The sequence below is a fragment of the Xiphias gladius genome, chromosome 22 (genome assembly GCF_016859285.1).
Source record: "Xiphias gladius isolate SHS-SW01 ecotype Sanya breed wild chromosome 22, ASM1685928v1, whole genome shotgun sequence".
Lineage (NCBI taxonomy): Eukaryota > Metazoa > Chordata > Actinopteri > Istiophoriformes > Xiphiidae > Xiphias > Xiphias gladius.
In genome coordinates, this window is record NC_053421.1 from 14,435,766 (window position 1) to 14,449,752 (window position 13,987).

Consider the following 13,987-nt stretch of genomic DNA (forward strand, 5'->3'; position numbering starts at 1 on the left):
TTTCATTAAGTGAAACTGCATTACAGATGGTGATGTATTAAATATTAGTTTGAAACAAAATCCAAAAACAAACAGTGTAAATGCAAAATGTACGGGTCGTGTCTGTAAAGATGAAAATTGGTAAACTTGTAAAACCTTCAAATACAAAATACTTTGTGACAGTTCTCATTAAGATTACATTTTACCCTGTGGTACTTCTTTGTTATAACTGTTGGAACTGAAATATTATACAGTCTGTTAGCACATTGAGGAGTACAGAAAAAAATGGATAAAGGTAAATAAGATGATAAAAACTTAAAAGGTTATACCTGTCTCATGGGTGTCTGGTCTAGCATCTGGCCATGTGGAAGAAAAATGTGATGTATTCATTTAATTTCCCTTTACTCATGCATATAAATACAACTTAGATTCATATTTCAAATGTTTTAGTAAAATTCTTACCAGTTCCATTAATGCGGACAATGTTTTTGGTAAAACTGTAGTTTTCTCTTTTGCGATAACTCTCATATAGATTAGTAGACTATTTTGCATGATGTTGACGATCTCAAGGGAGCAGTCTCCCTGAGTTTTATTTCCAATGAGCCGAGTCTTTCCCCTGTACTCCTGAAGCACAAGTTCCTCATTTGTGTGAAAAACAAATGAATTTTTGTCCTTATCACTGACTGTAATGTTACTTTTCCGAGGCGTTTTCCAGTAAACTTGAACATTATCAGTGTGCTGGTTTTCCGGATAGGTAAATGTACAATTTATGGTCACGGCTGAGCCCAATTTTCCATAAACGTTGTTAGGGACACTGACATTCCAGCTATGACCTGCGTTCAAAACCAAACAAACCAGAATTTTAATTATTATATTATTATCATAATTTATATTATTTATGTATATTTAATTGGTATTTAAGTTAATACTTCATGAGATTAAATTCAGAACAATAACTGAAACACAATGTCACCCACCTTTTGAATAAGAGGCCAGGATCAATATGAGACCAACATCTATCAGACCCCGCAGCTTCATCTGATCCAGGAAAGACATTCTAAAGGTTAGCTGACATAATCCTGAAATTTTAGAGATAATTCAGTTGTACAGCTGTATCAATCACACACAGCAATCAGCCAAACATTAAAGCTGGTAACTGGTTTTAATGTTGAGACTGACTGGTGTATGGTAGCCACATACTACAAACTTCTGGAGTTAAACTGCCTGTATTCTGCCATTTACAGTGTAAAGTTGACACTCACAACGAGAGGGACCCAGAAGAATTTTAGTGCTTGCTGTGCTCCGTTAAAATGACTTACTAGAGCTAAGCACTGGTATGAAGTTTGTGGGTGTGTTTCCTGTTGCTCAGAGGCAATGAATTGCAAAAAAAAAAGGAAGTTGTAACAGAAAAGTGAAAAGTGACCACTGTACAACCTGAGGGCTAATGTTATACAAATATGCAACAAGAATCTTGTGCTTACATGGAGGAAGTCCTTGTAAGTTAACATGGTGTATCACATCAGCGTAGCCTAATATGTGTAACATTTCACACAGATGGAAATGTTTCCGCACACATGAACAGAACCTGTGCTCGCGTGGCACATGGCATACAGAACACAAGATATGTTCTATTATGTCTTCAGATTCATGAGATTTGAGTCAAATTTAAGCATAAGTCAACAGATCGACTGTTCACTATTCATAGTCACAAACAAGAGAGTCTTGGTTAGTATGCACACATGCCAGAAAATTTTGGAATTTAACTATGTTGTATAACTATGTATTGTATATGCAATATCGTTTGGACCTAATGTTATTATTTGTTATTGTAAAGTTATTCCATACGTTTGTATGCGAGCAAAGAACTCCAGCGTGACTACTGAGATAAAACAACAGATACCATTTATTGAGTTGGTAAGATTTTTACAAGAAGCAGATTGCAGTCACATGAGATTCAACAGTCAGACAAAAGGGAAACTAAGAATTGAGGATACCTCTGGATTATTGGCTCCATTGATAAATGTGTTAAAACAGCCTCTGAACACGGCCTTTAGACTGTCACTCAGCTGGTCCTGGCAATATCTTGGCGTGCTGATTGGCAATTTCTTACATTTCTTGCCGGAAAGTTTTAAGGTTTCAGCAGCACACAGGCGTAGGACAATGAATACCTACACAGAGGTGCTCTCACGGGGGTAAAACATCACACTGAATCTATCATCTATGAGCAGGAATGTGGAAACTCACCCTCCTTCTCTGTGGCCTTCTGACCTTTTTGCATATTTCGTCCCAAAAACAGGGAAAGCAAAGATGAAAGAACCTGCAGAGCAAAACATTACATAAGACATCTTAAATCCTTTTCTAAGAGCAGGGTAAAGTTGACATAATTTTGGATGAGGGATTGTTTCCTAAAGATTCTCTCTTTCCTCAGCTACAAATTCTGCCATGTGCTACCTTCGGGATTTTGTTTTGATGTGGTAGTGATTGGTTTGAATGAATGATGATTGCTCAAATACATGTCTAAACTCCGCAGAATCACTTGTATTTATCACTATAAATGATCAAAAGGTTTTCAATCCCTGCCAAGGTGGTGTGTCTCCCTCTGAGCGTGGTCTGGTGTGGCGGTTCCTGTTTGGGATGTACCCGTGCAGCTCCACAGCTTTGGAGCGCCATCTGCTGCAGGAGCAGTTGGTCGTACGATACGGGGTCATGAAGAGAAAGTGGCAGCAGTTCCTTCCTTCTGGCGTGCGGATGCACCTCAACGGCACTGATGGTAAAGGCCCAAACGCACACAAACTCAATGAAACTCACAATGAAGGAAGTTATATGTCTCCCAAGTGCGTCAAATTTTCAATTTTGTTTTTCTCCTTTTGTCACTGCTCTAGTTTCTCTTTTTTTGAATGTCTATGACCATATGAGCCCATCTCCATTCCAGCTGAGATGGTGAAAGCAGTCACGTACTTTGACCAGAGGCAGGCACAGGCCCAGCAACAGTCCCAGGACCAGTCTGAGGAGGTCAGGGACAGACTGGCTTTCTTGGAGCTTCAGTCACAGGTCAGATCAGTTTAATCTATGTTAGTATAATTCAAATCTATATCCTTGAATTTTATCTTTTATATATATGTTTATTTTTGTGTTCAATACATATCTACTTTGGCTCTGTTATTTATATTTCTGTTGTTCCATTAAATATATTTTCTTTGGCTTTGTTTGGTAGAAGAGAAAAGAACAACTGTTAAAAGAGGGAGGAGTGTATGTTTAGGTAGATTACCCAGCAGGCTCTAATTTTTTTATGCAAAGTGTGTATTATTTATTTACATATGGTATCACCCACCCATATCACCTCCTTATGCTGACGTTTTAAGCACTTCTGTCAGTAGAGTGTGTGCACTTAGGAGCAGCTGATAGATTTCAGATAGTGATGCTACTTTCAACAAACAAATTTAGACTAGATTACACTTCATACATTCTAGTGCAAGGAAAGGATAGAATTTAAAATGAAATGCCCTCAAATTTTTGGACTCGTCAAAAGCTGTTAACACTAAGATATCAAGATCAATGGTGGTCAAATATATTTGTCTCTACATTTCCTTCCTGTTAACAGATATTATTTGAACGGGCCACATTTGACCATGAGGAGCTCCGGGAAGCCATACGAATCATTGACAAGGATGTACCAAGAACTATCAGAGACCTGAGCTATTACCAGTGAGTGATTGTGAGCCATTGTTGTTTTATTGTTGGTTCCATCATTTATTGTTGTTTCAACATCATTAAAATTTCTTTGAATTGCTTCTATCACTCCTTTTCCAAATCACATGATTGGCTTCCACACAAGTTGAGATGTCACAAAATCATGCTCATACATACACCTATTAACTCAAATTTAAGGTGAGCACACAGAGACTTTTCCCTTCTGCCAATCAATATGAAAACAGCCTTCTAGTGTCAAACCCTGCACATACATCATTGTGCACAGTCATGTTCAAACATCCAAGCTAAGTAACAATATCACATTGAAGAGTGGATGGGAACTTTAAGATGTCTGCAGATGGTTTACATCATGGATAACACCAGGATCAGTCATGAAACATAAATACTTTAGCTGACTTGCAAGCCCCACGTTCAGTTTACAAATAGTCTAAAAGTGAAGTTACCTTTGTTTTATGTAACAGAATATTCCAGTAATAAGAATAATGATCAGAAGTGCAGAAACTGGTGCAAAGATGGCCACATACATTTGTCCAACCTCCTTGGGGATCTCCACTGTGAAAAAAAAATTACAACTGCTGTGAACAGTGATCTTTTCATTAAGTGAAACTGCATTACAGATGGTGATGTATTAAATATTAGTTTGAAACAAAATCCAAAAACAAACAGTGTAAATGCAAAATGTACGGGTCGTGTCTGTAAAGATGAAAATTGGTAAACTTGTAAAACCTTCAAATACAAAATACTTTGTGACAGTTCTCATTAAGATTACATTTTACCCTGTGGTACTTCTTTGTTATAACTGTTGGAACTGAAATATTATACAGTCTGTTAGCACATTGAGGAGTACAGAAAAAAAATGGATAAAGGTAAATAAGATGATAAAAACTTAAAAGGTTATACCTGTCTCATGGGTGTCTGGTCTAGCATCTGGCCATGTGGAAGAAAAATGTGATGTATTCATTTAATTTCCCTTTACTCATGCATATAAATACAACTTAGATTCATATTTCAAATGTTTTAGTAAAATTCTTACCAGTTCCATTAATGCGGACAATGTTTTTGGTAAAACTGTAGTTATCACTTTTTGCGATAACTCTCATATAGATTAGTAGACTATTTTGCATGATGTTGACGATCTCAAGGGAGCAGTCTCCCTGAGTTTTATTTCCAATGAGCCGAGTCTTTCCCCTGTACTCCTGAAGCACAAGTTCCTCATTTGTGTGAAAAACAAATGAATTTTTGTCCTTATCACTGACTGTAATGTTACTTTTCCGAGGCGTTTTCCAGTAAACTTGAACATTATCAGTGTGCTGGTTTTCCGGATAGGTAAATGTACAATTTATGGTCACGGCTGAGCCCAATTTTCCATAAACGTTGTTAGGGACACTGACATTCCAGCTATGACCTGCGTTCAAAACCAAACAAACCAGAATTTTAATTATTATATTATTATCATAATTTATATTATTTATGTATATTTAATTGGTATTTAAGTTAATACTTCATGAGATTAAATTCAGAACAATAACTGAAACACAATGTCACCCACCTTTTGAATAAGAGGCCAGGATCAATATGAGACCAACATCTATCAGACCCCGCAGCTTCATCTGATCCAGGAAAGACATTCTAAAGGTTAGCTGACATAATCCTGAAATTTTAGAGATAATTCAGTTGTACAGCTGTATCAATCACACACAGCAATCAGCCAAACATTAAAGCTGGTAACTGGTTTTAATGTTGAGACTGACTGGTGTATGGTAGCCACATACTACAAACTTCTGGAGTTAAACTGCCTGTATTCTGCCATTTACAGTGTAAAGTTGACACTCACAACGAGAGGGACCCAGAAGAATTTTAGTGCTTGCTGTGCTCCGTTAAAATGACTTACTAGAGCTAAGCACTGTTATGAAGTTTGTGGGGGTGTTTCCTGTTGCTCAGGGGCAATGAATTGCAAAAAAAAAAAGGAAGTTGTAACAGAAAAGTGAAAACTGACCACTGTACAACCTGAGGGCTAATGTTATACAAATATGCAACAAGAATCTTGTGCTTACATGGAGGAAGTCCTTGTAAGTTAACATGGTGTATCACATCAGCGTAGCCTAATATGTGTAACATTTCACACAGATGGAAATGTTTCCGCACACATGAACAGAACCTGTGCTCGCGTGGCACATGGCATACAGAACACAAGATATGTTCTATTATGTCTTCAGATTCATGAGATTTGAGTCAAATTTAAGCATAAGTCAAGAGATCGACTGTTCACTATTCATAGTCACAAACAAGAGAGTCTTGGTTATTATGCACACATGCCAGAAAATTTTGGAATTTAACTATGTTGTATAACTATGTATTGTATATGCAATATCGTTTGGACCTAATGTTATTACTTGTTATTGTAAAGTTATTCCATACGTTTGTACTGCGATATGTAAGTCAATAAACTAACTGGCTACTCAGATAGTTGTACGTTTTCCTCAGTCAGTATGACATGTAACGGGACGGCCTTCAGTTGGACCAGCTTAGTAGTGTTTCTGCTTTAATGGGAAGCGGTGATAGCAACTCTTATGTATGCAATTTAACTTTAACCCTTCGGCCATAGAGTAAATGCTATAAGGTAAATGTCTGACTCCAATGTTGAGGAGGAAGTGACCAAACTGGGTATCATCCAGGATAAATGTGTTGTGACCTGAGAGTAATACACAGTGGTACAGCAAAAGGCCTCCGAGTGCTGCCAACTGTGCATTTGTTCTGCTGCAACATAGATTTATTCAGCATTTCTCCAATCAGCTTATTGTTGATGGCATATCTGCTCCACACTGATATCAAGACTGTGCATTGAAATTATGGGTTGATCCAGTGCCATCAAATTTGTATCTAAAGTAAATGATAGGTTCAAAATCTGCAGTCCTCCTTCTATGCAAATCTATTCCAATGTTTAGCTGAAACTAACATGAGGTTTCAGCAGTCTGAATGAGACCAATCAAAGTTGTGTCTTTCAAAGTCTTTTAACCACCAAAGTCCCTCCCTGTGTTACTGTCCTACTACGACTCAGCTAGGGAACACAGCTCATGAAAGCACAAGGAGGGAATCCCCCCCCCAAAAAAAAGGCAGTAACTTTGTAAGATACTCACTTGATTCGTCCAAATCAGATGCTTCGTATTAGCTTCAGCTGAACTTTAAAATGTGTTTGTGCACAGAACAACGGCTGTGGACTTTGTCCACATCGCTTCCATTTAAATTGCCATAGGAAGAGAACACTTTGCAGGCAGTATGGACAGGAGGAACAATTGCAGTGACAAATATCTCTTTCAATTTACACATGGGGCTGCAAGTACTGTTATAGTTTAGACTTTGAAAATGTGAGCCTTTCCTTTTTATCTTTTAAAGCTTTTCGCACCGTGTTGATGATGTACACACGAAATCAGTTATTTAGCCTGTTCACTTGCCTATGGGTACTGAAGGGTTATTTTTACGTGTTTTTATATATTATCTTGTTATGAGACTAAAAGAAAGCGGCTTGTGGTGCTTATTAAACCCAGGTGCTGGTACTAAACAGAGGTGTTATTCTGCAGGGAATGCACCCAAAGATATATGGTTTTCTATATGTGACAAACAAGCCCTTATATGGAGGCGGCATGGCAGTTTGAGAAACTGTCCTTGGGTGCTGTGTAGTGTCTTGTCTTTTACTAGCTCTTTTTCTACAGATAAGTCGTTAAATGGGGAGAGTCAATCAAGTCCAGAGTGAAATGTCCGTACGAGGGAGGCACTTCGTGAACTGATGTGAATGCTGTATGCTTGCCAGGGATGCATAGTCTGGTCCAGAGCTCTGTATGCAACCTCAATCTTTAAGACACTGCTGCGTTTTAATAAATAGATGTGAACTGAACTTTTTGCGTCCTGCATACTTCCCTAAACGAATGCGCGAGTCCTGATGATGTGAAGGATGGACTCAACAGTACTTTATTTTTCCCTTATATTTTGTTCCTCCCGCAATTAATTCGTGACATCCATTAAGAAATTGACAACCCACTACTCTTGTTTTGTCTCTCCATGTCTACACAAACAAAAGCAAGCGAGCTTTGGAAGTTTCTGGATTTAATTCCAAGGGAAATACAAACCCCATTCCAACACGGCCCTACGGACCATAGGTCTAATACTGACACGTTTCTCGAATTAAGCGTAATTTAAACATAATTACACCTTAACCGAGATTTGCGTCTCTTTTTCCTGTCGACTTAAATATCCAAATTCCGAGAGGTGGAAAACCGGGCTGTGGGATACAGCTGAGAAACTTGTGCTTGATGCTGCTGAACCACTGGGTGGAGTGAGATACGCTCGCAAATCCAGAGTGAACTTTGGCACTGCACTCCACCTGGAATGTGGGTCAAACTCGGATCTAAGGGTGCAGTCATATGACTCCCGGGCGGCTGAATGAGAACCGACAACGCTGCAAGTGGTCTCCTGACACAAATTCAGCAAGTTCTGCGATCCTGCCGGATTCGACGCTGCTGGGGGAAATCAGTCGCAAAGGGAGGTGGGTTTCGGGAAGAGACGTGTAGTTTAGGGAGCAGCGGGCGACTGGAGGATGACAGTGGTTTGCCTGTTGAGGCTCCGCGGGTGCAGCTCTTCTTTACCTGTGCGTGGTGTGAGTGACCACCGCAGACACAGATGGACAACCTGAATAACCGGAGTCCACGGCAGGCAGCGGGAGAAGAGCCGAGCCCGCCGGGCGCTCACCATCCAGCTGTCCGCTCTCAGAGGAGGGTAGCAGCGGTCAGCTCTCCTGCTCTGTCCGCCGCGCGCCTCACCTTACCTGGGATCATGGACGCTGAAGGCAGGGTGGACGAGTCAAGACTGAGGATGCATATATTCAAAAACGGTAGATCAAATTTTGTCTCTTAACATGTGGCTTTAGTTTCTAACAGTGCCCACTTAAGCAGTGTTTTGCTGTGCAGTTAATTATTCAGCTAGGATTTTTATGATCACGTGTCCGGATGCATCAGTGAATTGTGACCATTCCTACAGTGTTAGAGGAAGTCAAGTGCTGCTTTGCCTCAGGTCATTAGCTGAGCCACAGCCAAACCATTCTCTAAAAATCTAACGTTTTATTGTGCTTCTGACTGCTGCGAGCAAAGAACTCCAGCGTGACTACTGAGATAAAACAACAGATACCATTTATTGAGTTGGTAAGATTTTTACAAGAAGCAGATTGCAGTCACATGAGATTCAACAGTCAGACAAAAGGGAAACTAAGAATTGAGGATACCTCTGGATTATTGGCTCCATTGATAAATGTGTTAAAACAGCCTCTGAACACGGCCTTTAGACTGTCACTCAGCTGGTCCTGGCAATATCTTGGCGTGCTGATTGGCAATTTCTTACATTTCTTGCCGGAAAGTTTTAAGGTTTCAGCAGCACACAGGCGTAGGACAATGAATACCTACACAGAGGTGCTCTCACGGGGGTAAAACATCACACTGAATCTATCATCTATGAGCAGGAATGTGGAAACTCACCCTCCTTCTCTGTGGCCTTCTGACCTTTTTGCATATTTCGTCCCCAAAAACAGGGAAAGCAAAGATGAAAGAACCTGCAGAGCAAAACATTACATAAGACATCTTAAATCCTTTTCTAAGAGCAGGGTAAAGTTGACATAATTTTGGATGAGGGATTGTTTCCTAAAGATTCTCTCTTTCCTCAGCTACAAATTCTGCCATGTGCTACCTTCGGGATTTTGTTTTGATGTGGTAGTGATTGGTTTGAATGAATGATGATTGCTCAAATACATGTCTAAACTCCGCAGAATCACTTGTATTTATCACTATAAATGATCAAAAGGTTTTCAATCCCTGCCAAGGTGGTGTGTCTCCCTCTGAGCGTGGTCTGGTGTGGCGATTCCTGTTTGGGATGTACCCGTGCAGCTCCACAGCTTTGGAGCGCCATCTGCTGCAGGAGCAGTTGGTCGTACGATACGGGGTCATGAAGAGAAAGTGGCAGCAGTTCCTTCCTTCTGGCGTGCGGATGCACCTCAACGGCACTGATGGTAAAGGCCCAAACGCACACAAACTCAATGAAACTCACAATGAAGGAAGTTATATGTCTCCCAAGTGCGTCAGATTTTCATTTTTGTTTTTCTCCTTTTGTCACTGCTCTAGTTTCTCTTTTTTTGAATGTCTATGACCATATGAGCCCATCTCCATTCCAGCTGAGATGGTGAAAGCAGTCACGTACTTTGACCAGAGGCAGGCACAGGCCCAGCAACAGTCCCAGGACCAGTCTGAGGAGGTCAGGGACAGACTGGCTTTCTTGGAGCTTCAGTCACAGGTTAGATCAGTTTAATCTATGTTAGTATAATTCAAATCTATATCCTTGAATTTTATCTTTTATATATATGTTTATTTTTGTGTTCAATACATATCTACTTTGGCTCTGTTATTTATATTTCTGTTGTTCCATTAAATATATTTTCTTTGGCTTTGTTTGGTAGAAGAGAAAAGAACAACTGTTAAAAGAGGGAGGAGTGTATGTTTAGGTAGATTACCCAGCAGGCTCTAATTTTTTTATGCAAAGTGTTTATTATTTATTTACATATGGTATCACCCACCCATATCACCTCCTTATGCTGACGTTTTAAGCACTTCTGTCAGTAGAGTGTGTGCACTTAGGAGCAGCTGATAGATTTCAGATAGTGATGCTACTTTCAACAAACAAATTTAGACTAGATTACACTTCATACATTCTAGTGCAAGGAAAGGATAGAATTTAAAATGAAATGCCTTCAAATTTTTGGACTCGTCAAAAGCTGTTAACACTAAGATATCAAGATCAATGGTGGTCAAATATATTTGTCTCTACATTTCCTTCCTGTTAACAGATATTATTTGAACGGGCCACATTTGACCATGAGGAGCTCCGGGAAGCCATACGAATCATTGACAAGGATGTACCAAGAACTAACAGAGACCTGAGCTATTACCAGTGAGTGATTGTGAGCCATTGTTGTTTTTATTGTTGTTTCCACAGACACTTTATGGAATTCAATTGCTGACTTTTGACATGAAGTTAGTTTTATAGAGCTAAAAGAAATCATTCACTTTCTGCTGAACTCAGTTGACACAAAAAGTAAAATTATTTAAGTCTTATGCTGGAGTTTATTTTTGTTTAATGTTTTAAAATGATTTACAACCAGCTGTTTACAGGATATCAGCATTTCCTACCTGTTAACAGAAAGACTTTAGGTCTTGTATTAAAAGATTATTAAGTCTAGTAAGGTGGGTGTTGCTTAGAAAAAACTGAGTTCATAGTATGTGTTCTGAATTTAGATAATCACTTGTAAAACACAGATCAAACTTGATTTGGAGCTACCAAGAAAGTTTTTCTCCTACCCCTCAGGGCTCCAGAACCAGCTGCTTCCCCTAAATACAAGGATGTGGCTACAATACAAAAATAGCAAAATATAAAATAGAAATAAATAAAGGAGAGCTTAAGTTAAAATTGTGGTTTGAGTAAGCAAATTTGTATCACTAATAACTACCTGTGAAACTGCTGGAAGTATATTAAAGAATAAAAGCCATTCAGGTTAACTAATTAAAGTAATTTAGTGTTGAAATCGATTAAAATTAGTTTCCGAATGGAAAAAGAGAATCAAATTTCATTGTTACCTGCCCTCTAAATATAAGGGAGCAACTAACATCATATCATATGCTCTATGTGGATTATTTTCATAATGATAGGGTCTGATTGTCAGCAATAAAGCTGCCCTATCTACATAGTGCACATCAAATAAGTTTCTGTGGTATTCAACTAATTCTGCTCACTAATCTGTCTGCAGGGGTGAAGGTTCAGGTAATCTGTTGGTGTTGAGAGATATCCTCATCACTTATGCTGCTTTTCATCCAGGTAAACAACAACTAGGAGCCCATCTCGGGTTTATTGACAGTGACTAGATCAGACAACAGTAGAGGCTGTTTGTTGTGCCGTTAAGGAAACTAACTTGTCTTGATTGTTGATCCAGAGGTCAGTTATGCCCAGGGAATGAACGACCTGTGCAGCCGCTTCCTGGAGGTTCTTGACTCTGAGGTTGACACTTACTGGAGTTTCTCCTGCTACATGGAGAAATTCTCCAAGGACTTCAGGGCTGATGGTCTGCACAGAAAAATAGGTGAGATTACCGAAAACAAATGCAATTTAATGTATAATAAACGGTATGTTTCCAAGATATATGTATATGTTGTGAAATCAAATTTGTTCCCCATTATATTAGCAAAAAATATTTCAGGACCTCTACTGGTAAAACAAGGATATTGAAAACTTATCTCCAGAGCAATAATTTCAGTCCATGGTTATATTCTGTTCATATCCTGTATATATTGTGTTGGGAGTTTTCTCATGCTGTGTACTTGACTGAATAGTTTTTTCAGAAATCTTTGCAATGAGGAGAAGTTTGGTAATGAAATAATTGAATACCAAACATAAATTACATTCCAGAAATTTGCTAAGTTTAAACATGTGAAAGAGTTGTGTTTAATGTCTTCTAGAGTTGGAGGCAGCCCTGCTAAAGGAACTGGACCCACAGCTCCATGCTCACTTAGTCACAGACAGCATGGAGAGCTTCACCTTCTGCCACAGGTAGATCTTTGTTACTACTCTCTATCAATATTCTCTGTATCTGAATATGTTTGTATGTATTCTTATTCCACGTGCACATTTTGTTTATGTTTCTCCATCTGTTGCCCCTTCTCTAAGGTGGCTGCTGCTGGGTTTCCAGAGGGAGTTTGAACACAGTGATGCTCTACGGTTATTCGAGATCCTGAGTTGTGACCACCTGGAGCTTATCTCCCAACAAGTAGACCGAGCCAGGTATCAGGAAAGGCTGGCACGAAAATACAGCACAGGTGAAACACAGAACTCAAATTGGCAGAATAAAGCATAGTTACATCTCAAATGTCTGACATTAATGTAGTGATATGTCTTTGCCTTGTGATTTTTGCAGAGAACAATTCCGAGTCAGAGCTGCAGGCCATCAATTCTGACTTCACCTTTGAGCTCTTCATCTGTGCAGCCATTCTGTTGGAGAACAGAGAGTCTCTGCTGCAGTGTCGAGATGATGTACAGCTCATCCATTTTACTAGCAGGTTTGTCTATATGCTAAATTAGAAAAATCTCATCACAAAAAAGGGATTGCATTTGTGAATCTTTGTGAACGTGTCTTGCCTTTTTGTGCAGCCTTCAGGGAACACTGGACCTAAATAGCACTCTGAAGAAAGCAGAGCACCATTTCTACAACTACTGCAAACGCTGTGCTTGGGACTATATGAATGGGCGCTGTAGTGCAAACAAGAGCAAAGAAGAGGACTTTCTTTATCATCTCCGTAGTTTATTTGTTTTAAAGTGATAGCTACTATTTAAATACCGGATGTTAAGGACTCTTATGAAACTGTAATTTGTAACAAGGGACATACAGTGTAATCCCTATTTGGAGTTTTGATGGCACATATTCGTCTTAGGTTTTATTTCTGAGGGAAACATACTGATGTTCTGATGGCTGCATACCTTAAATTTGATTTGTTCTTGCTGTTTATTATAAATGTACAGTATTTATTGTATGAAAATTGATCAACACTGACTGTGAGTCATTTTGGTTGTTCTCCTGAATTGCCATAAATGAAAAGCTTAAGCTTGAGATCTTATTACCTCTGAATCAAAGCTTTAAAAGATTTGTTCCTACGGGTTATGCAATATTCAACTGCTAGAAGAAAACAACTACTTGATCAGCATGTGTGAATACTATGATCAGGTGTGTCGCAACAGGTGGTGTCCATAACGGACTGCAGTTATATTTAATGCCAGATGGCCTATGTGTCAGAGAGGCTTATGTAACAAGAATAGACATCCAGCTTTTGAGCTCTGGCAGGGCGACTGTGCAGTAAGGGGAAGGACAACTTACTGCAAAACTTTGTCTTAAATAGAGAATGAAACACAAACACAATATAAATAACCTGAAAAAACTCAATAAAACTACATAAGATTATTTATTATGTGGTGTTGGCAATATTCATGTTCAGTTTTCTTGTATACCTCCCATAATACAGGAGGTCAGCCTTCACTTTGATAACTTTAACTTTTTTGGAGCTTTTAATGAAAGACCTCTTATTTTCCTAACCAGTACCTGCAGGTAATAGCTAAACTGGAATAAAAAAAAGCTAGACATTGTATTTGAAATGGGGGAATGCAAAATAATGACATTTCCTCAAATACACACAGCAGCACCTGACTTTGTGGAACTGCAGTT

General features: G+C 39.0%; 2 protein-coding genes and 1 long non-coding RNA gene across 5 annotated transcripts; 1 reads left to right on the plus strand and 2 right to left on the minus strand.

Moving 5' to 3' along the window:
* Positions 1–500: 500 nt before the first annotated feature.
* Positions 501–1,316, minus strand: LOC120783799. 2 transcript variants are annotated; one of them, XR_005706381.1, is made up of 3 exons: positions 1,242–1,316; positions 957–1,058; positions 501–812 (listed from the first exon to the last, which is right to left on the minus strand). It is a non-coding gene; the product is annotated as an uncharacterized LOC120783799 (long non-coding RNA). The 2 variants fall into 2 exon arrangements; XR_005706380.1 differs by having other exon boundaries at positions 957–1,017; positions 1,242–1,311.
* A 2,555-nt stretch (positions 1,317–3,871) lies between these two features.
* LOC120783794 (sialoadhesin-like) lies at positions 3,872–9,580 on the minus strand. The gene is made up of 5 exons (XM_040117027.1): positions 9,213–9,580; positions 5,240–5,341; positions 4,724–5,095; positions 4,591–4,617; positions 3,872–4,242 (listed from the first exon to the last, which is right to left on the minus strand). The coding sequence occupies exons 1-5, from the start codon at positions 9,244–9,246 to the stop codon at positions 4,130–4,132; spliced, it is 648 nt and encodes a 215-aa protein (XP_039972961.1). The 5' UTR covers positions 9,247–9,580; the 3' UTR covers positions 3,872–4,129.
* si:dkey-238d18.4 (TBC1 domain family member 15) lies at positions 7,988–13,740 on the plus strand. 2 transcript variants are annotated; one of them, XM_040117004.1, is made up of 10 exons: positions 7,988–8,575; positions 9,554–9,739; positions 9,902–10,020; positions 10,571–10,674; positions 11,528–11,595; positions 11,711–11,857; positions 12,234–12,324; positions 12,442–12,590; positions 12,689–12,830; positions 12,922–13,740. In XM_040117004.1, exons 1-10 carry the CDS (start codon positions 8,365–8,367, stop codon positions 13,088–13,090), a joined length of 1,386 nt encoding a protein of 461 aa, XP_039972938.1. In that variant the 5' UTR covers positions 7,988–8,364; the 3' UTR covers positions 13,091–13,740. The 2 variants fall into 2 exon arrangements, with proteins under 2 accessions (XP_039972938.1, XP_039972939.1); XM_040117005.1 differs by lacking the exon at positions 7,988–8,575 and adding an exon at positions 8,729–8,882.
* Positions 13,741–13,987: the final 247 nt, after the last annotated feature.

Bases quoted from the DNA above. Each gene is read 5' to 3' on its own strand.
- si:dkey-238d18.4 (XM_040117004.1), top strand. From the start codon at position 8,365: ATGGACAACCTGAATAACCGGAGTCCACGGCAGGCAGCGGGAGAAGAG. The intron at 10,021-10,570 runs GTTAGATCAGTT...TCCTGTTAACAG, and splicing joins TCTTGGAGCTTCAGTCACAG to ATATTATTTGAACGGGCCAC. The intron at 11,596-11,710 runs GTAAACAACAAC...TTGTTGATCCAG, and splicing joins TTATGCTGCTTTTCATCCAG to AGGTCAGTTATGCCCAGGGA.
- LOC120783794 (XM_040117027.1), bottom strand. From the start codon at position 9,246: ATGCAAAAAGGTCAGAAGGCCACAGAGAAGGAGG. The intron at 5,096-5,239 runs GTGGGTGACATT...TTTTGAACGCAG, and splicing joins CCTGGCCTCTTATTCAAAAG to GTCATAGCTGGAATGTCAGT. The intron at 4,243-4,590 runs GTATAACCTTTT...TTTTTTTCACAG, and splicing joins ACCAGACACCCATGAGACAG to TGGAGATCCCCAAGGAGGTT.